The sequence below is a fragment of the Meriones unguiculatus genome, chromosome 1 (genome assembly GCF_030254825.1).
Source record: "Meriones unguiculatus strain TT.TT164.6M chromosome 1, Bangor_MerUng_6.1, whole genome shotgun sequence".
Classification (NCBI taxonomy): Eukaryota; Metazoa; Chordata; class Mammalia; order Rodentia; family Muridae; genus Meriones; species Meriones unguiculatus.
In genome coordinates, this window is record NC_083349.1 from 28,840,285 (window position 1) to 28,860,910 (window position 20,626).

At 48.8% G+C, this 20,626-nt stretch overlaps 1 protein-coding gene across 3 annotated transcripts in view; it reads left to right on the top strand.

The window, feature by feature from the left end:
- Positions 1 to 2,054: 2,054 nt before the first annotated feature.
- Positions 2,055 to 20,626, top strand: part of Vwce (von Willebrand factor C and EGF domains) — a 31,103-nt gene continuing 12,531 nt past the window's right edge. For 2 of the 3 annotated variants that reach the window (XM_021636085.2, XM_060386621.1), the window contains exons 1-11: positions 2,055 to 3,520; positions 6,010 to 6,104; positions 6,199 to 6,288; positions 6,958 to 7,086; positions 10,110 to 10,226; positions 13,011 to 13,127; positions 13,863 to 13,991; positions 15,333 to 15,754; positions 15,833 to 15,926; positions 16,993 to 17,075; positions 18,950 to 19,037. In XM_021636085.2, coding sequence (XP_021491760.2) covers positions 3,411 to 3,520; positions 6,010 to 6,104; positions 6,199 to 6,288; positions 6,958 to 7,086; positions 10,110 to 10,226; positions 13,011 to 13,127; positions 13,863 to 13,991; positions 15,333 to 15,754; positions 15,833 to 15,926; positions 16,993 to 17,075; positions 18,950 to 19,037 — 1,474 coding nt within the window. In that variant the 5' untranslated portion in view covers positions 2,055 to 3,410. The remainder of the gene's footprint in view (positions 3,521 to 6,009; positions 6,105 to 6,198; positions 6,289 to 6,957; positions 7,087 to 10,109; positions 10,227 to 13,010; positions 13,128 to 13,862; positions 13,992 to 15,332; positions 15,755 to 15,832; positions 15,927 to 16,992; positions 17,076 to 18,949; positions 19,038 to 20,626) is intronic. The other variant, XM_021636086.2, reaches the window with a different exon arrangement.

Sequence of the window (20,626 nt, forward strand, 5' to 3'; positions counted from 1 at the left end):
GGGTCTGCTTTTCTCCTCTGCCCAGCTGCCCAGCACCCCTTGTAGACTCCACATTGGCTGCAGACCTAAGTGACATGCATATTCTGTGTGGTAGCTGTAGTCAAGGTCTTGCTTCTTGGAGAGTATATCGTATCCTGCCTTTGTTCGTGATTGGTTTGAGTGGGATTCCAAGGATGATAGTGAAATTCTAGAAGCACAGCAGTTATTTTGATTGTTTCCGCTAGCAATAAGGCAGTCTTGAGGCCACCTGGGCTGCCTTTTCTGTCTTCATTGTACAGCCACTGTGTATGATGCACAGCCAGCTCGAGGTCCCATTTTTCCACCCAGTGCCTCCTTGCTTCATGTTGTGTGTGTTTGTTTGCCTGTTTGTTTGAGACAGGGTTTTCCTATGTAGCTCTGGCTGGCCTTGAACTCAAAGTGGTCCACCTACCTGTGTCTCCCAAATGTTGTTATAGAGGCATGCTGTACCACACCCAGCTAAGATTTTATTTTAAAGTGTGTGTGTGTCTATATGTGGGTTTGTATACATTAGTGCAAGTGAATGTGGAGGACAGAAGAGGGCATCAGACCCTCTGCAGTTGAGTTATAAGTGTTTGTGAGCTGCCTGATACAGTTGCTGAAAACCAAAATGGTTCTCTGCAAGAGCATTACATGCTCTGAGCAATATATGCTCTAAACAGCTGAGCCATCTCTCCAGCTCCTTCTGTTGCATCTTTTTTTTTTTTTTTTTTTTTTTTTTAGTTTCTTTTTTAGTTTTAATTTTTATTTTTATTCCTTTGGTTGGCCCTAGAGAGACTGCGGTGCCTTCATCTGGAAGTACAGGAATAGCGCATATTTTGAGAGTCACTCATCTGTGGATAGAGCCTATAGTGTGCCTTTGGATATAAGGGTTGCTGTGTCCCACTAGTGTCATTAATGACTTTTCAGGGTGGAAGGTCATCTTCGGAGGTCTGCTCCAGCCAGCTGGGTAGGCCCTTTTATGCAGGCACCGATGAGCTAGCCTTACTCCAAATCTTGAAAGGAGGAGTCCTTAGGGAAAGTACTAGAGACATGGTCACCTCACATGATCATTTGGAAGGGTCTCAAACCAGAGGCCTGCCTTCTGTAGCCAACATTTTGGATTCTTCACTCAGAGAAGGGTCTCTTGTTAAGCCATAAGCCATAGAAATGGGGAGGAAACCGTGAACAAGCATTAGTTAAGGGATATGACCCAACTCGTCCTTGAAGATGAGCAGTTATGTGAAAGACTTAATTAGCCCCAGGACCAAACAAGACAAGAAAGAGCAAGTGAAACTGAAGAAGCCAACAGTTGATGTGATGGGAGTGTGGATGCTGGAAGATCAGAAACACTGTAGGAGAGCTGAAATGCTTGGCCAGCTCAGAAAGGGGCTGGGTTCTCCAGTTGGAATTTCTTACTTTGCTATATCCAGAATTCTGTACCAGGGAGATGAGGATTTTCCTCGTCCACCTGCTGTAGAGGCATGTGGAGCAAGCCCTGCCAGGGAGTGAGTTCTACTGCAGAGAGGAGGGTGTGGGGCTACTTAAATGAATAGAAGTGGCAGAGGTATGCTGGCTGGTGGGCCATGAGGGCTGTATTAAGGGGATTTATCCTATGTGTAGTGGTTTCAGAGGTAGCTTTCCAGGGATGGGAAGGAAAACCTGCCTTGTAGCGACAGTAGGAAGTATAGCCTCTGCCTGCTCCAGGTAAGAAAGGTGCTCTAAGGAGGCTGTACATATACAGGAGTCACATTCATCTTTGGCAGTATGCATGCTGTGAACTTGACTAGGTTATAGGATGGACTCGAGATACAGACCCAAATGTGAGTTATGTAAACATCAGCCACATGGGTTAAGGTAGAGGTGGCTGGCAATTTGTGTTTTCATATCATCATCACAACTTGTATTAGTTTCTTTTCTTGTTAAGGCAGGGTACCCCATAAAAGCAAGGAAAAAAGGATTTATTTTGCTCATATGTTGAAGGTGCAGCCATCATGACAGGGAAAACAGAGCCAGGAGTGAGGGCCTGCAGTCAAGAAGCAGAGATGAATGCCGTCACTCAACTTATGGTCTTTTTATTTGGTCCAGGACTTCAGCCCATGTGATAATGCCACTCACATTCACAACTCAGTTAAATCATTCTGGAAACAGCTCTGACACAGTTTGTTTTCTGGGTGCTTTAAAACCCAGTCAGGTTGAAAAGAATGATTAGCCATGATACCTCAACAACCAAAGTACTTGAGGTTTTCCTCTTATTGAAAATTAAGGGCTGGGGCCCAACAGGCATCAAGTACCAAAGTTAATGTTTGCCCAGCAACTAAAAGCAAAGTGTCTGTGGGAAGGCAGCCAGCATCCAGATCACAGTGTGCATCTGTAGCCACCAGTGCCAAGGATCTGGGAAACAGCCCGAGACAGAACCAAAGGATTTGGGCTTGTTTGAGAAGTACAAACATTTTCAGACAAATGTAGTTATTTCTTAAAACTAGCTTAGCTGATTTCTAATGACAATGAGTTTCTTATTCCTGGGAGTCTACTAATTCAGTCTAAGTGGGGTTAGGCAGGGTCCTTGCTCCCAAAGCAAGGTAAAATTTGACCCTCCTTTCAGCTTCCAGCTAGATCATTCTCAGTTCTATCACTTTGCTCTGAATTTCTTGGCCTAAACCTCTTTCTAGCCTGGGCCAATTGCAAAGGAGGCCAAAATGTAGCCTTCTAGTTGTGTGTCCCTGGCTCCATTGCCAACTCTTCACTGCTTTCTTACATCCCAGGTGAGCCAGGAAGCTAGCTGTCTACTCAGACATTTACCTCCTACCAGGTAGCCTGTGGGTTCAAAATAGGGTAATGTTCTTTGGCTGGGGAGCAGACTAACCGAATACAGCACCCAAACCAGCAGGTAAGGTTGGGGAGAGTCAAAACTGCCTCACCAAACTCAATGTCCTGGGTTTGAATGTCACTAAGTCTCACCTTCTGAGAAGATAGTTGTATTGGGTTCCATGGAAACCCAAAAACCTTGTTCCTGAAGTTTCTTTCCACCCCAGACTTTGGTCTGAAGCCCTCAGTCATTCTGTGGAAGGCGACTCCCAAACCCAGGCTTGGGGTGTGGGCCGAGGGTGAAACCCCGCCCTCGGGGTCTCTGATCTTTGCTCCCGCCCCGGGCTCCACGCCTCCCGGAGAGGCACCGGCGGGCGGCGCTCCTTTTGTGTGTTTCTTTCCAAGGTGCAAGGACCCCCTCCCCAACCCCTGCCAGCTCAGGCAGACCTTCCCTAAAGTCCAGCCCTCTTATCGGAGTCCTCAGCCCCCTGCCAGCTGGGGGGCGGGAGGGATCAGATCGCTTCCAGGAGGAGGGACAAGGTCGGTAGCCCCCTCCCTGGTGCGGGGCCTGAGCCCAGTGGAGAACAGGACCGCTACCGCCAGTCATGTGGGCTGGGCTGGTGCTCCGTGTTGCCTTCATCGTGATCCTGTTGCTGGGGTCTTCAGCCCGAGGCTACACGGGGAGGAAGGCGCCTGGGCACTACTCTGCGGAGAGGTAAGAACCCGGTGCTTCTCAGCGGCCCAGACATCGAGCGCCACGGCGTGGAGCTAGGGAGGCACTGGCAGCCGCGGGACCGGTATCCTCTGTGCCGTGGGCCCATCAGGGGGTCTGGACAAAGAAACAGCACTTTGTGTCAGTTGGACGGCCCCGGTTGGGACTGCTCTGGCTGGGGCATAGGGGAGATGGAGATTCTGGCTTCGGGTGAGTCTGGGTGCTAAGTGAGAGCGCTGATCCCCTGGCTAGGGGATCCCAGCACGTGCCATTGGTTTTGACTGCCTGGCTTTCTTCGTTGGCGGTGAGGGCCCTCCTCTGCTTCTGCACCCGTTGCCTTGGGGTTGGGGTTTTTCTCGGTGTCCCTGGCTCTGCGCAGCCGGTGGACCTTGGAGCCACCGGTGGCTCAGGGTATGCTTTGGTTTCTGCGCATGTGTGCACAGGCCGAAGAGGCAGGAGGCGTGCCTTTCCCAGCACAGTGTTTCCCCTAGTGTGTCTTAGTCTACCAGCACGGGGTGGTGAGTGGTGATCGTGTGTGCGTGATGCTCATAGCAAGGGAACACGGTGTCAGCGGGTGGCCTGGCCCACAGCCACACCTTCCCAGGGGCGCACAGCAGGGGCAGCCCTGAAGGAAGGGTTTAGAGCTCAGCACGCGGGTTCCTCGGTCCCTCGCAGTTCCTGCAGACTGAGCCAGGCCAGCACAGGCTCAGTCTCCCACCACCTATCTCTGTGACACCGCCACAAGTGAAAAGCTCCTTGGGACTTTCTGGTGGGTGCTCTGCCCCTTCCTACCTGAGGATGGAACTCTACCAGCTTCCCTAGGCTCCCTTCCATCTGCTGCTTTGATGGCACCTCATGTCCCTTTCAGAGCCCCCTTTGGCTTAACTTTTTAGCTGTTCTGAGGATCCCAGCTGCGGACCCTCCTCCTCGGCTGTTGCTGTCATTGCTCCTATGTGCGTGAAGACACTGTCATCCTTGGTTTGTTTTTGCTGGTTTTGACTTCTGAGAGGGAAAAGGACTTGGCCCCAGAAACAGTCCCCAGTAAATTTTTCTGTACTGCCATGGTCCCCCGAGATTCCTACATTTGACGCAGATTATTAACCCTGAGAGCCAGGCAGATCCTTCTTGTCCCTTTGTGTCTGAATCGAGGACAGGCACAAAGAGAGTGCTGTGGCTGGTAGGATGAAATTCTCCTCAGCTCTGAGTGTGTGGGAAAAGTCATCTGGTGCCTATTGCCTTGATTGGATTCATTGTTGGTCCTTGCTCCAGCCCATGGCTCAAGGAAGTCTAGTCACTGTCATTGTCCCCTCTACCTATGGTCTTTTTGTTCCTTCTGTCTGGAATGCCCTCTCCTTCCTCCTTTTCATACCCCTTCTTTAGTCTTTGTTTGCTTGCAGAAGGGACTCTGTCCTTCCAGGGACCCTCTCCTGTCCATCTTCAAGGCTCCACAAGCCCTACTAGAGTCACTGCGGAGCTCAGTCCCCATCGCCAGGATTCTGGCTGTCCTTTGAAAGTTAGGACAGCAGCATGTTCAGGGCTTTACTGACTGACAGTTTTGAACACTGTCTCCAGGTCAGCTGAAGCTACAGAGTGTGGTCTTCGTTGGGCAGACCCTTGGGCCCAGCCTTGGGTACTTGCTGGCACCCTAGGGGATGCCACCCAGATCTGGTTTCTTTCTTCTCCAATTGAGCAGTTATGAGGTACTTTAGATGTGAAACTGAACAGCTAAGAAGCCCTTGTCCTCGGGGAGAGAAGATTAAGATGTCATGAAATTAATAAGTGGGTGTCCTTGGAAGGACTGTCAAGAATAATAGAGCAGGCAAAGGTGAGCAAGAAAGGCTTTTGGGAAGAAGACGGGAGTAGAGACCCGAGTGAAGGATGAGAAAGTGAGCGGGACTTTTTATTTCTGGATGTGGGAGTGCATGCCTTCAATCCCATCACTCGGGAAAGAGGCAAAGGCAGGTAGACCTATAAGTTTTGGGCCAGCCTGGCTTATATAGCAAGTCCCAGGCTAGCAAACCAAAACAACAATAAAATACATACATACATACATACATACATACATACATATATATGCTCTCTTCACATAGCTTAAGATGGCTTTAAACACACTATGTAGCCCAAACTGGCCTCAAACTTGTGATCTTCCTGCTTTAGCCATCGGAGTGATAAGATGACAGGTGGAAATACACCAAAAATCCCAAAGTAGCCACCCTCAGGCTGCTCAACTGCAGTCTCCCCTCGTTTTTTTTTTTTTTTCTTCCTGTCTCTCCCTGATTTCCTTTGCTCTGTGTTTATAGCATATACCTGTTCTCTTACACTTTTGTCTGGTCCTGTCCCCGGGAGGGATTGTGAGTCATGTAGAAGTTTCCCATTGCTTTTCCCTGGGGGTTCTGGAGAACCCTGTTAACTTACAGACCAGTGGGTAGTTGGGCGCGTCCACCGGCCACACTCTTCATGTGGATTGTGGAGAGTGCTCTCTTTTCTTGCAGACGTCGTCTGGGCCCTCATGTCTGCCTTTCCAGCTTTGGGAGTGGCTGCTGCCCTGGCTGGGCCCCTTCTATGGGCGGTGGGCATTGTACCTTGCGTGAGTACCCATTCCTGTGAACCAAGCCTTCTCAGTACACATCAGGGCTGTGCATTGCCAGTGCCTGGTCCCTCACTTTCATTTTTCCTCTCAGCCCTCTGCTCCTTTGGCTGTGGGAATGGCATCTGCATCGCCCCCAATGTCTGCTCCTGCCAGGATGGAGAGCAAGGGGCCACTTGCCCAGGTAACTGGGAGGGACAATGGCTGATGGGGAACCACCACTATAACATGAAGATTATATGCCTGGTACCAGACACTGAGATAGGTCCTAGCTTGGCACCTTCAAGACCTTGTTAGGTAGGCATTTTCATACCTATTTGACAGATGAGGAAGCTGAGACAGAAGACATTTTGACTTTTCCTGGGTTGCATGATACATGAGCTCCATTTGCTGCACCTGTGACAAAATAGCTGAGGAGAGCAACTTAAAGGAAGAAAGGTTAATATAGTTCAAGGGTGCATCCTGTCAGCGTGGGGAAGGCATGGTGCCGGAAGAATGAGGCAGCTGTTCGCGTTGCATCCGGTCAGGAAGCTGGAAGGTGACTGCTGAGCTTACCTTCTCCCTGTATTCAGTTCATCTCCCAGCCTGTGGGATGCCGCCTTCCATAGCTCCCCATTTCAGCCCCCCCCCCCAAAACTCCTTCAGAGACAAGGCCAGAGGTTCCCTACTATTTGATTCAAGATCCTGTGGAGTTGAATTAGCCATCAGTGTGGCTAGTACCTGCTAGAAGCCGGTGGGAAGCCCCACCTCGCAACAGAATTCTGGAGGAGCCCCAGGACATGGGAGAGGCCAGGCTGTCACCTGCTGTGCTGCTGTGTTGTCCCGTGCTCACCCCTGTGCTGTTTGTCTGTAGAACCCCATGGATCCTGCGGGGAGTATGGATGTGATCTCACCTGTAACCATGGTGGCTGTCAGGAGGTAGCCCGAGTGTGCCCCGTGGGTTTCTTGATGACAGAGACAGCTGTTGGTATCCGGTGTGCAGGTGAGCAGCCTGGGATTGGGGGAAGGCGAGGGTGGAGCGGCACCTCCCCCTTGAGCCAGCTGGAGACCAGCGCCCGGAACACAGAGCAGGAAAGCAACCGGAGGATACTGTCCTCCTGTTATTTCACATGTGTTTATGGGCAGGAGCGGAGTTGGGATTGACATTACAGGTGACCAAATCATGGCTACTCTCAGGGAGCTTCCAGATGGGGCAGGCAGACCAGGACAAGGACAGCCCAGTAATAGGCAGTGAGTAAGGAAGTCCAGGGAACGGGGCTCACAGAGGGACATGGAGTCAGGACTGGAGTCAGCTGACATTTGAAAGCTGAGGGAACTTAAAACTCAGCAATTATTTTGTCAAAGTATTACTTGTTTTATCTTTTTAAAATTCAGGTTGGTGTAAACTTTTTAAAAAGTATTTTATGTGTATGAGTGTTTTGAGAGAGAGAGAGAAAGAGAGTATGCCCTAAGAGGCCAGGAAAAGGCATCAAATTCCTTGAAACTGAAGTACCAGATGGTCATGAACTGCCATGTGGGTGCTGGGAACTGAACATGGGTCCTCTGCAAGAACAAGCGTTCTCAACAGCTGGGCCATCTTTCCAGCCCCTATTAATTGTCTTTTTATTGTATTTTATTTAATTTTATTTTAAAAGTCATTGTTGGCCTAATGTATGACTTTTGCCAGAGTCAATCACTATGACCACTTTCTTATCTATCTCTTCTGGGACAAAAACCTGGTTGAAGGTTTTGTTTGTTTGTTTGTTTGTTTGTTTGCGTATTTGCTTGTTTTGGGTTTGGTTTTGTATGTGGTGTATGTACATGTGCGTGTCTGTGTGTCCACAGGCATGTGGAGGCCAGAATTACCATTAGGTGTCTTTCTCCATTGCTCTCTACCTTATTTTGTTGTTGTTCTTGTTTTGTTTTGTTTTGTTTTTGAGACAGGGTTTTTCTGTGTACCCTCAGTTATCCTGGACTCACTTTGTAGACCAGGCGGGCCTTGAACTCACAGAGATCTGCCTGCCTCTGCCTCCTAGAGTGCTGGGATTACAGGCTTGTGCCACCGTGCCTGGCCTCTACCTTATATTTTTGGGTCAGGGTCCCTTACTAAACCCAGAGCTCATTGATTTGGCTGGGCTGGGCAAGGATTTCCAGGGACACCCCTGTCCACACACCCTGTATCCTCCAATGATGGGGTTGTGGACCTGCCTTTATGTGCCCAGCTTTTGTGTGGATGTGGGGGCATCTGAACTCAGGTCCTCATTTTGTTGTTACCAACTAAGCCATCTCCCTTGCTCCCCTTTTTGGAGTGTTTTTGTTTTTTTTGAGAGAGTATTAAGCTCTGTAGACCTCAAACTCATAGATCTGCCTGCCTCTGCCTCTAAGTGCTGAGGTTTAAAGGCGTGTGCCATCCCACCTACCCTTTTTGAAGTTTTAACAGTAAAATTCACTGTTATCCCAGTGAATAGTAAAGTAAGTGAAAGTTCATTTGAAAGCATTTGAAAGTACGTAGAAAGTTGAAAATGAATGTTTCCTGGAGTCCTATCCAGAATGTTCCTAGTAAAATAAAGTGTTTTCTCTGTTCTTTTATCTGGGTGTGCACATGCTTTTGTGTGTTCATGTGAATATAAGGCTTATATGTGTGCTTTATAAAATTGGGATAATAGCTCCTAGAGTTTAAAACTAAATTTTAGCTTAGTATTCAAAGTACTGGATTTCATTATGACATCTTCTTTTTTTCTCCCCATTTATTTATGTGTGTGTGAGCCATGATGAGCATGTGGACAACTGGTGGTTCAAAGTGCAGTTCCAAAGAGCCCAGCAGCTATCCCCTAAACCCTCAAATCCTTCCCCACCCAGACAGGCCTCTCTTGAAGCTCCCGATTCTCCTAGTCCCACACTCTCCCAGGACACACTTCTATGGCAAGTCATTTCTGAGCAGGGCATATGTCACTCCACTGCTGCATGATGTCTGATACAGTCAGTTGTTGTAGAAAAGTTATATTAGGCTCTTGAAGGCTTGTCTACCCCAGCTAGTTCCCAAAACTTGACTCCAAGAGACTATAATTTGCTTTATAAGCTTTAAAGCACTAGAATTGGGCAGATATTAACCCTCTAGGCGATTTTGCTATCTACCAGCTACACACACCAAGTTACTTGCCAGTAAGTCATCCTGTCTGGGATGGATCTGCTCCATCAGGCCATTTCCCTTTTTTCCTGTCTTCCTCCTTCCTTCCATCCTTCTTTTCCACCTTGTGGTCCTCTCCTCCTGCTGCATCTTTTGCTTCTTCTCTCCCCCTCTAGCCTTGTGGTCCTCCCAAGCCTGGGAACCTAAGTCCCACCTACCTCTCTTCTGCTCAGCCCAGTTTGGAGCAACTTTATTAACCAATCAGGGATAACTGGGGAGCAGAGTTACACAGCATCATTTGGTATACACGAGAATTTGCCCATTTGGGGTGTAACCGGATCTGGGGGGGGGCAGAAATTAACAATTAAATACACTAGCAGCATCAGACCAACCCCCAACAGGCAGAGCCCTTCTCTCAGTCTCCCGCTCACACCTGGTGTTCAGTGAACATTCACTGAGCCCTGTCGTTTTGAGGACCTGAAGGTTGTCACATAGGGGCCATCAACATGGTTCTGCTCAGTCATGTTCTCCCACCATCTAACTTGCCTGCATGGGTTAAGAGTAGGAGCCAGTCCTTTTAAAATATTTATTTATTTATATGAGAGCTTTATCTGCATGTACACGTGCATGACAGAACAGAGTATCAGATCTCATTATAGTGGTTGTAAGCCACCATGTGGTTGCTGGAAGTTGAACTTAGGATGTGCTCTTAACCTCTGAGCCGTCTCTCCAGCCCGGGGCCTGTCCTTTTATCGCCTCTTTCTGGGGTTCCCCCTCATGGCAGTGGCACTTTCCTGATTGATACTTCATCTTCTACACATTAGTTTCAGGTGGGGTCGCTTTTCCTGGAGTCGTGGACACAGTTAAAATGGGCTGTGCAAAGTGTTTTCTCTTTCCAGACATTGACGAGTGTTTAAGCTCATCTTGTGAGGGCCACTGCGTGAACACGGAAGGGGGATTCGTGTGTGAATGTGGGCCAGGCATGCAGCTGTCTGCTGATCGTCATAGCTGCCAAGGTGAGTGGGCAGAGGTGCTGAAAGTGGTTTCTAGGCCATGCCAGGTCCTCTAAGATACATTCTCCAGGCCACAAATCTCTGAGAAGGATGCTATTTTATTCCCACTGTACTGAGAGAACAAAGTTTCACTCACATCCATTCTTTTTAGAAAGAAATAGAGTTAGGATTTGAATCCAGCATGGTGGACTCTTTTGTTTCATTTCTTAGAAACAGAATCTTTCTACATATCTCTGGCTGTCCCGGAACTATGTAGACCATTCTGGCTTCAGCCTCACAGAGATTCACCTGTCTCTGACTTGTAAGTGCTGGGATTAAAAGCATGGGCCACCATGCCCACGACCAGCATTCTTGGTAGACTTGCTCTGAACCAAGGCACTCTAAAACCCTCTGCTTCTGTCATAGGGAAGGATGGGAATCAAGGAATGGTCTCAGGGAGAACAAGGGGCAGATGCACCCAGGGCAAGAGGAACCACGATGAAGAAGGGAGGGGTGCAGGCTGTGAGTGGAACTGTGGGAGGGGCCTGTGGTGGTCTCTGTCACTTAGTGTGTTTGCAGCTTCCTCCTGCTCTGATGCTGGGCCACACTCTGAGGGTATCTGGACTGTAGGACCCACTCTCCAGTGTGTTGGTTTGGGAAAGAAAAAGACTGGGACAAAGTACTAGGAGCTATTGGCCTTCTTTCCTTCCTTCCTTCCTTCCTTCCTTCCTTCCTTCCTTCCTTCCTTTTTTCTCTTCCTTTCTTCCTTACCTTCTTTCTTGTTTTGTTTTTTTTTTTTTCTTCTTCAGACAGAGTGTTATTGTGCAGCTCAGTCTGACTTCCAGCTTGTCACACTCCTGCCTTCCCCTCCCCCCCAGTACTGGGATTATATGCCTACCCCACTGCACCTGTCAGGATGAGACCTTTTACCACCATCATACTGTCCAAGTGACTTCGATTTGCATGAATCTGTGAGGGTGATCCTCATCACAGTCTCACGAAACAATGCAGAGTAGACAAAATAAACTCCTTGATTCTTACTTTCTCTGTATGTGAAATTTCACAAAATACACCCGAGCACTATGTGCCAGCCTTGGGTCCCATCTCCCATCCCCTGCCCTCCCTAGAGAACCCTGCTCTCCTAGTCTGCTTGAGTTACCCTGATACAATGTTGCTTAGACTGGAGAAACTTATTCTCTGGGTCCCTGAAGAGCCTAAATCCAAGGTCAAGTACTAGCTGGTTCTCTGGCTTGAAAAGATGGTCTTGCTGTGTCGTCACCAGATGGCTAGAGGGAGGACAAAGGGTGTTCTGGTGACTCTTCTAAAGGCATTAATCCATTATTAAGGCCCCACCCTTGTGATGTCATCTAATCCTAACTATCTCCCAAAGCCCTACCTCCAAAATACTAGCACCTATGGAGTTTGCTTTCAGTGTGAATTTTCAGTCTAGATGCCCTTTATGCCCACCTCTTAGTCACATGTTCTTATGTACGCATAGATACATGCACATCAGTCAATCACCAAACTCTCACATGCTAGGTACCAAGATAAGTACTTTCCATCTGTTTTCTCATTCTAGCCTCACAATTATAAAGCTGGTACTGTTTATCTCCATTTTATTGATAAGAACACTGAGGCTTATCAAAATTAAATAATTTAGCCACAATCACATTGGACCTGGGGTCTGATCCCAGTTTCTTCCCCAGTTTTCTTCTCCCTCAACAGATGATTTTTCCAAATTGGGTAAACAGACTTGATTTTTAAAAGAACAATTTATTTATTTTTATTTCATACTCACTGGTATTTGCCTGCATATTTGTGTCTGAGAGGGTCCCCAGGAACTAGAATTACAGACAGCTGTGAGCTGCCATGTGGGTGCTGGGGATTGAACTCAGGTCCTCTTGAAGAGCAGCCAATGCTCTTAACCATTGAGCCGTCTCATTAGCCTCCCTGATTATTTTTTTTTAACTGCTTGGTTCTCTGTGGTACAAGTGTCTCATAGCTTATGTTTTTTTTCTTCTTCTGATAAACAGAGGGGTTATTTCTAGTTCTTTGGCAGCTTCAAAAACCAGCCTGGGTGAGTTTCTACATAGGAGGTTCTGTGGAAGAAGGTTTTAAAGTACACAGAATACTTCATTTATTTCCAACAAGAGGGAAGGATGTTCTGGGTAGACAAACTATGAGTCCAAGGGGAGGCCTATAGCAATGGGTGTGTAAAAAATGTGTAAAATTAAGAGTGAAGGCGAGGGCTGGCAGGACCATCCATAGCCATGTCTTATCTATCTATCTATCTATCTATCTATCTATCTATCTATCTATCTATTTAAACTGTGCATGTGGGGAGCAGAGAACAGCCTTTAGAGTTCTTTCATCATGTGGGTCCCAGGGAGCTAACTCATCAGGTTTTTGAGGGAGGCACCCCTACCTGCTGAATCACTTTACTGGTCCCTATGGCTATGTGTAAAGGTCTCATGAGTGCTGCTTATTGAGGGTGGGGCCCCTGAGAGGTTTGGAGCAGAGAGGGGCCCATTACAGGTGGCCTTGGGTGAGGACTACCATGGGAGGATGGTTCCGGAGAAACACAGGCAGAGGCAGAGGACCCAGGGAGGCTGTGTCTGTTCTTAAGCCTAGAGGAAAGGCGGCCTGGGCTGGAGTGAGATGGTGAGGGTAGAGGCCATACCTGGTAGAGTAGCCTAGAAGCTGGGGAAGGTGGCCCCCCGTGGTTCTGAGCAGGGTGAGCGAGGGGAGGCTGAGGGGATTCTACACCCTGTGGATAGATGGGTGCCAGTTTGTCTTCTCCCCTCACAGACACTGATGAATGCCTGGGAACTCCCTGCCAGCAGAGATGTAAGAACAGCATCGGCAGCTATAAGTGCTCCTGCCGTGCTGGCTTCCACCTCCACGGCAACCGACACTCCTGTATAGGTGAGATCTGTGGCCTGTGGGTGGTACATTGAGGCTGTCAATCAGGAAGATGGACAGGTCAGTCTGAAACCAGGGAGGACTAGCGTTTGGACAGCCAGGTCCTGTGGAACCTCTGCTCAGTGTACTGCCATCCCAGGCTTGGTGTTGCCCTGCATGAAAGACCCCAAGCGGGGCTTTCCCTGGCTGTGTCCGCTTTCATCCTGTTATAGGCTCTTCGTTGCTCTCCAGATACCCATCAAGGGCCCCTCTCTTCCCGGGTAAACAAAGTCCTTTATGTTTCAGTTCGGTTCCTTTGGGTTAGAAGGACACTCCTGTTTTTTTGTTTTTTGTTTTTTTTCTTCAGCCCATTAGAAATTTCCAGAAAAGGTTCATGGAGCAAAAGCGGGGTTCTATGTGTTTGAAAAGACCTTGTACTAGTGGGTTCTATCTGTCTTGAACCTCCTTTGAGCAGCACAGTGAGTTTTGAGACACTCTTTACAAAGGAATGCCAGACAGCAGAAGGTTTGGAAATGGGATTCCCACCAGGGTTGAGCCCTTAATCGTCCTGGAGATGAGATGCACACCCACACACTGGATCCCTGAAGCTTCCGGGGCTATTGCCTCTAGATACCAGCCCCATTGCTAGCATTCTGAGTCACATCTTGTACCCTGGATGGACTCTCCCAGTCCTTTGAGTTCAGGAATGGGAGGAGAAAGGGCTCCATGGCAGGGTAAGGCAGCAAGGCTCTTCCACAGATGTAAATGAGTGCCGGCGACCACAGGAGAAGCGAGTCTGTCAGCACACCTGTCACAACACCGTGGGCAGTTTCCTGTGCACCTGCAGACCTGGCTTCAGGCTTCGAGCTGACAGGGTGTCCTGTGAAGGTGAGCACCAGGCCCCGGCACCACCCTCCAGACCTCAGTCCTGCCTTCTCAGCACACGAGCCTGCCCCCCCCCCCCCCCGCCACCTAATTCTGCCCTTGTGATACCAGGCCTCACCCCTAACCCCAGACCCCACCTCCAGGCAAGACCCGTTCTTTAATGCCCCCCTCTTTTCAGTTACTTTTAGTTTGTCACTTCCAGTACTCACTCTTTCTTTCTCACCTTTCCTTCTCCCTTTACATTTTAAAAATTTATTTACAAAAATGTTTTATGTGTGTAAATGTTTTGCCTGCTTATATGTGTGTGCCTGGCACTTGTGGAGGTCAGAAGAGGCTGTCGGATCCCCCAGAACTGGAGTTACAGAGCCTTGTAGGTGCTGGGAACTGAACCTGGGTCCTCTGCCGTAGCAACAAATGCTCTTAACTTGTGAGCCATCTTTCCAGCCTGGTCTTTTTTTTTTTTAAATAAAAAGGTTTTTGGATGCTGGGTGTGGTGGCGCATGCACACAATCCCAGCACACAGGAAGGCAGAGGCAAGCTGATCTCTGTTAGTTTGAGGCCAGCCTGGTCTACAAAGCTAGTCCAGGACAGCCTCGGTTACAGAGGGAAACCTGGTCTTGAAAAAACAAAACAAAACAAACAAAAAGTTGTGGGTTTTTTTTTTTTTTAAGATTCATTTTATGTGTGTTATGAGTTGTTTTGCCTGCCTGTTTGTATGTGTGCCACGTGCTCCAGGAGGGCCAGAAGAGGGTATCTGATCCCCTGGGACTGGGTCTATGGATGGTTGTGAGCCACCATATGGCTGCTGGGAACTGACCCTGGTCCTCTGCAAGAGAAGCCAGTGGCCTTAACCTCTGAGGTGGCTTCTCCAGACCTATTCTTCGACATCTTTACCCCGTCCTTTCCCAGCCAAATGGTAAAAGAACAAACAAACAATAATAATGAAGGAAGGTATGGCATAAGACTCTTGGGGATTCTCCATCTTCCTGACAAGAGGCGGTGTATGATCATCTGTAGGGAAAATGCTTGTTTAGTTTCCATGCATTTATGTGGGGGTTCCCAGGATGGACCCTGGAGGTCTCCTTGCCTCAGGAAGACCTGTGTTCCCTTTGTAGCTGTTGAGAAAGGAAGGTGAATCTCGGGGCTGTTGGACCTCTTTTTTACTGGTTTTGGGTCTGTTCTTGCTTTCCCAGCCTTCCTCCCTTGTGGCGGTGGCTATGGCCTCAGCCATTCGTGGTCAGTTACTTTATATTGGTGAGGAAACTGGTAGACCAATCTAGGACTCTCGAACCCCACTTCCTGCCCCTGATGCCTCCCTTAGGAGACCCTGTGCTTTCATTTCAGCTTTCCCGAAGGCCGTTCTGGCCCCATCCGCCATCCTGAGGCCCCGGCAGCACCCTGCTGAGATGTCCCTGCTTCTTCCCGAGGCAGGCAGGCTTGCTCTGTCCCCAGGACACAGCCCTCCTCCAGGGCCTCCAGGATACCCCACTGGAGTCAGAACAACCCGTCAGCCGTCGACCACCCTGGCCCTACCCACGTTCTTTCCTGCACGGTTGCTATCCACCCCAGTACCAAGTTCCTCCCTACTGGGGACCCCTGGACCCCCCTCACTCCTCCAGGGGGAGGCAATAGGAACTCCTTCCTCACCCAGGGGCCCTGAAGGTCCAAGGCTGGGAACAGGGCTCTCTCCCTGCCGACACCTGGGAGTCACCTATGAATCAGGGAGCCTCTGGAGCCAGCCTGGGTGTTCTCCGTGCTTATGCCAGGTAGGTGGAAAGTCCCCAGGCTACCCTGGGTAGTGTCTAGGGTCTGCCCATGGCTGCAGCTCCTGCTTGTGCATCCAGGATGGAGAGGTGACCTGTGGAGAAGTGAGGTGTGATGCTACTTGCTCCCATCCGATTCCTCCCAGAGATGGGGAGTGCTGCCCTTCTTGCACCGGTAAGAGCCGATGGCGAGGGACACAGTCCTGCTCTTTCTCCCCCTAGCCTCTTGCAGCCCCAAAGCTATTTGTTATTCAGCCTCTCCCACAATCAGTTTTTGGAGTCACCTAGAAGGCTGATTCTGATTGGAGGTTCAGGGGTGAGGCAGCTCTACCAGGCTCCTTGTGCTGCTGCTGCTGCTCTGGAGTCTCACTCAGAAACACTTGCCGATGCTGAAGTACTCTTCAAGCAGGACCAAGTCATCAGGCCACTTTTCTTGACTGGTCTGCCTCCCTTCCTCCTCCCTCCCCCCTTTCTTCCCTCCCTTCATCCCTCCCTCCATCCCTCCCTCTGTCTTTCTCTTCTTTCCTCATTTTATTCCTTCCTTCTTTTCTTTCTTTCATTAGTCCACATCCATCCTGTTCTCTCCTTCCCCTGTCCTACCTGTCCTTGAATCGCTAAAGGCTGGGCCTTGAATTCCACAGGCTGGGGCTGGGCCTTTGTCCTTGCCTAGTATGTATGAGGTAGGTTCTGATTCAATCTGCACCACCGTAAAAACAAAAATCTTGCCTGCATTGTTTCTTAGAGATCATTCATATTTTTCGCTGTGTTCCACCTATGTACTGGGCCCTGATGGAAAGAACTGAGTTCTCTTTATAACTAAGATTTTGGATCCTTTCAGGTCTCCTGCTGGGTACATAGTGGATGTTTCCATTTTATGGGAAATAGCTAGCTGAGTTGCAGAGAGGCAAGGTGACACAGGCAAGGTTACTTGGGTAAATGGAGCTAGAATTCTAGGTTTGGGAGCTAACCCATCCTTTGAGATGGGAATAAAATGATGCTTTCTCAAGACACACTTGAATGAATACTCTTAGAGCCACTGCAGCTAATCTTGGCATGTGTGTCCTGTGTGGTTTCCCTGGGGTCCAAGAACACCCAGTTCAAGGGACCTATGCCTGCTGTTGCTGAGGCATCCAGGGTGGTGAGAGAAGGTTCCAGAGGGATTACGCTTGGAAAAGTAGAGACCTCGAGTTTCCTCCTCTTTGAGGAGGCTGTTGTCTCCACCCCCTGTTTGTCTTTCAAAGGCTGCTTTCACAGTGGCGCCGTCAGAGCAGAAGGGGATGTGTTTTCACCTCCTGAGGAGAACTGCACTGTGTGTGTCTGTCTGGTAAGCCACCGGAGATCCCCACCACATGTTTTCTTAACCTTTGGGGGGTTGTCAGGGAGGAACAGACCGGATGTTGAAGGTGAACTCATTGGAAGAGAACTTGCTTCAGGGCTTTGGGTCCAAAACTATTGAGAGCTTGAGAAGGTCATAGAAGCATCCAAAGGATTTGGGAGGCATCTGCTATGCCTGAGTGAGCCAGGGCAGAACAGGGTCCATCTGTTTGGGAAGGGGAAGGATGGAACTCTCTCAGGAACTTCCCCGGGGAGGCTGTATTCTCCAGGCAAAATATTTACTACAGCAACGAAAGGGTCCACACGAGGAGAGAGCAGCCTCATTAAACTCCCTGGTCTTCTTGAGTATTTTTGCTTGTGGCAAGTTTACACCCCAAAGTGCCAGATACTGCCTGGGTGCGTTTTTTTCTGAGCACCCACTGTGTGTCAGGTACAGGCTTGGTGCCCTTCTCTGTCTCTCTTTTGCTCTCTTTGCTTTTTCAAGACAGAGTTTCTCCATGTAGACTTGGTTGTCCTGGGCTTGCTTTTTAGAATAGGCTGGCGTCAGACTCACAGAGATCTGCCTGCCTCTGCCTCCCTAAGTGCTGGGATCTTCCTCTGTTTCTTAATCAGAGGTTCCCAGCAAGCACAGGGTGGATAATGCTGTCCTACATCTACAGATTCAAAGATGAAGGCTGGGAGCTGGTAGAGCTGGGGTTTGAACCGAGCTCTGTTACAAGTTTTGTCTACCACACTCTGGCTACTTTGAACACAACTTCTGGGCTGGCTGCTTAGAATGCTGGTAGTGTTCGCCTAGCTCTTCCTGTGTGCTAAGCATGCAGAGAATAGGAATTTGTGTGCATTGTCCCAATTTTATGTAGTGAGATGGGCTCTGAGCCCACCCATGTTAGGAGCTCCTGTCCTTTGCCTAAAATCTTGTGAGTGGATGTGTAGACAGTGGAACTCAGGTCTAGATGCCTCCAATGTTGGAGGCTTTTTAATTTTAACTTGGAAATTATTTTTAGAAATGTATTTTATGCTGAGTATGGTGGCACATGCCTTTAATTCCAGCACTTGGGAGGCAGAGGCAAGCACATCTCTGAGTTTGAGACCAGCCTGATCTATGTGTTGAGTTCCAAGACAAGACAGTTGAGGCTGGATAGCGAGATTCTTTCTCAAAAACAAAAACAAAACAAAACCAAAACAACAAACAACCCCTCCCAAACCAACCAACCAAAAACAAAACAAAGCACTGGATTATTTTTACCTTTTAATTACTTCTTTTGAAAGATTTATTGGTGTGTTTTCATGTGGCTGAGTGTTTTGCCTGCATGTCTGTCTATGTATTACTTGTGTGCCTGCTGCCAGAAGAGAGAGCATATGCCCTGGGACTGGCATTGCAGATGGCTGTGATGCCCTCTGGGTGCTGGGAACTGAACCTGGTTCTTCTGCAGAAGCAGAAAGAGCTCTCAAACGCTGAGCCCTTTCGCCAGCCCCATCATTATTCCATGTGTATGCATGCAGAGGTGCTCACAGGGCTAGCAGAAGGTATCAGATCTCTTGAGCTATTGTGAGCTGCCTGATGTGGGTTCTAGGAATCAAACTTCTGCTCCTCCAAAGAATAGGAAGTGTTTTTAACCACAGATCCATCGCTCCAGCTCCTAACTTGAAACTTATTTATTTATTTACTTATTTATTTTTATGGGAAAAAAAAAATCTCGTTAGGTAGTCCTGGCTGGCCTAAAACTTGCAATGTAGACCAGGCTGGCCTCAGGCTCACAGAGATCTGCCTGCCTCTGCCTCCGAAGTGCTGGGGTTAAAGACATGGTTGGCGGTGAACCTTGATCCCATTCTTGTCCCTTGTACCCTCTTTTGCCTCCTCAGGCTGGAAATGTTTCTTGTATCTCCCCGGAGTGTCCCCCTGGTCCCTGCAAGGCTTCCCCACAGTCAGATTGCTGTACATGTGTCCCAGGTAGGTGAGCTGGGAACTTGTTTGCTGTTTGGAAGAGAAATGCTTTTGGAGTGTGTATTGAGGCAGGAGAGGGAAGACCTGCTTCTGCTCTAGAAGATTGAGTAGAATAATAAATCTCAATTACTCATTCTTAGTGTCTTCTCTGTGTACTTTGGCCAGACTATGCCCATGGTCTGGCCTTCCATTCCCCTGCCTCTATGGCACATCTCGAGTGGCCTGTGAGCCCAGTCCTGGCACTGATCTGCCCCTGGGTGTGGCGGAATCTCTATAAACCTACTGTGACTTTACAACATGTTTCTACTGGGTGGTGGTTGTACGCGCCTTTAAACCCAGCATTCGGAAGGCAGAGGCAGGCGGATTCCTGAGTTTGAGGTCAGCCTGGTCTACGTAGTGTGTTCTAGGACAGCTAGGACTACACACAGAGAAACCCTGTCAACAACAACAACAAAAACAATAAACAACAACAACAAAAATAAAACAAAAATAAACAAAAAAGAAGATGTTTTTCTAGGACTGTTGGCAAACCCTGGCCTTTCTAGTAACCAGGGTAACCAGGCTCCACAGAAGTAAGGCTACTGCAGGGCTGAAGCTCCCAGACCCCTGTCTCTTAACACTTACACCCCATAGCACATTCGCTCAGTAACCAAGCCTGCTGCCTTTTGGGGTGGAGCATCCCCCTTTTCTTCAGAATGCACATACTCTTCTTTTCTGAAGGCACCTCTCCATCTCTCTCGTCTTTGGAACCCCGCTGTCTGACAGGGGCTGCCTGTTTGCCTGCGGCATTCGTGACTCCCCTAACAAGCTCTCACTCGAAGGACGGCTTGTCTTAATATCCACCACCCCCTACCCCTCGCAGGTCAGCCTCTCTTAACATCTCTCCCCAACTCTCATCTGTTTCACGTACTTTCTTCCTTCTCTTTTTCCAAGTTAAGCCTAATGGTGACCTCATCAGTGGGAGGCAATATTCCCCACCAGCATGTCCTTTTGCTGTTTGCCCCAGGAGGGGCACCTGCCACCTCTTGGTCTGTTGAATCAATCCTTGAGTTGTCACAATGGGGGAATACTGCTCACTGCTGCCCGATTCAGAGAGGTCAGGTCGCTGTCTAGAGGCATGCAACAGTTAGTGATGGTGCTGAGCTCGGACTGAAGCCTGCCTGATCTCAAAGCTAGCACTGCTTAAAGATAACATCTCAGGCCAGTGGGATGGGTTAGCTGGGAAAGGTGCCTGATAGCCTGGGTTTGATCCCTGGAACCCGCATGTTAGGAGGGAATGGACTTCTACAAGTTGACCTCTTATCTCCAAATCATGACCCTCCCAAATACATAAATGAATTTAAAAAAAAAATTTTTTTTTCTCACAGTGCTGGAGATTGAACCCAGGCATCTGTGGTAGCTAGATGAGGGCATCTCCGTCTCATTTAAACTTTTTATTTTGAGACAAGATCTCATTAAGTTGCCTGAGCTGGCCTAAGACTCACTCTATAACCCAATTAGCCCTTGAGCTTTTCATTTTTGTGCCTCAGCCACCCACGTAGCTGGGGAAACAGGTTTCTGCCATCAGGCCTGGCATCCATTTTTTTTTTCTTTCC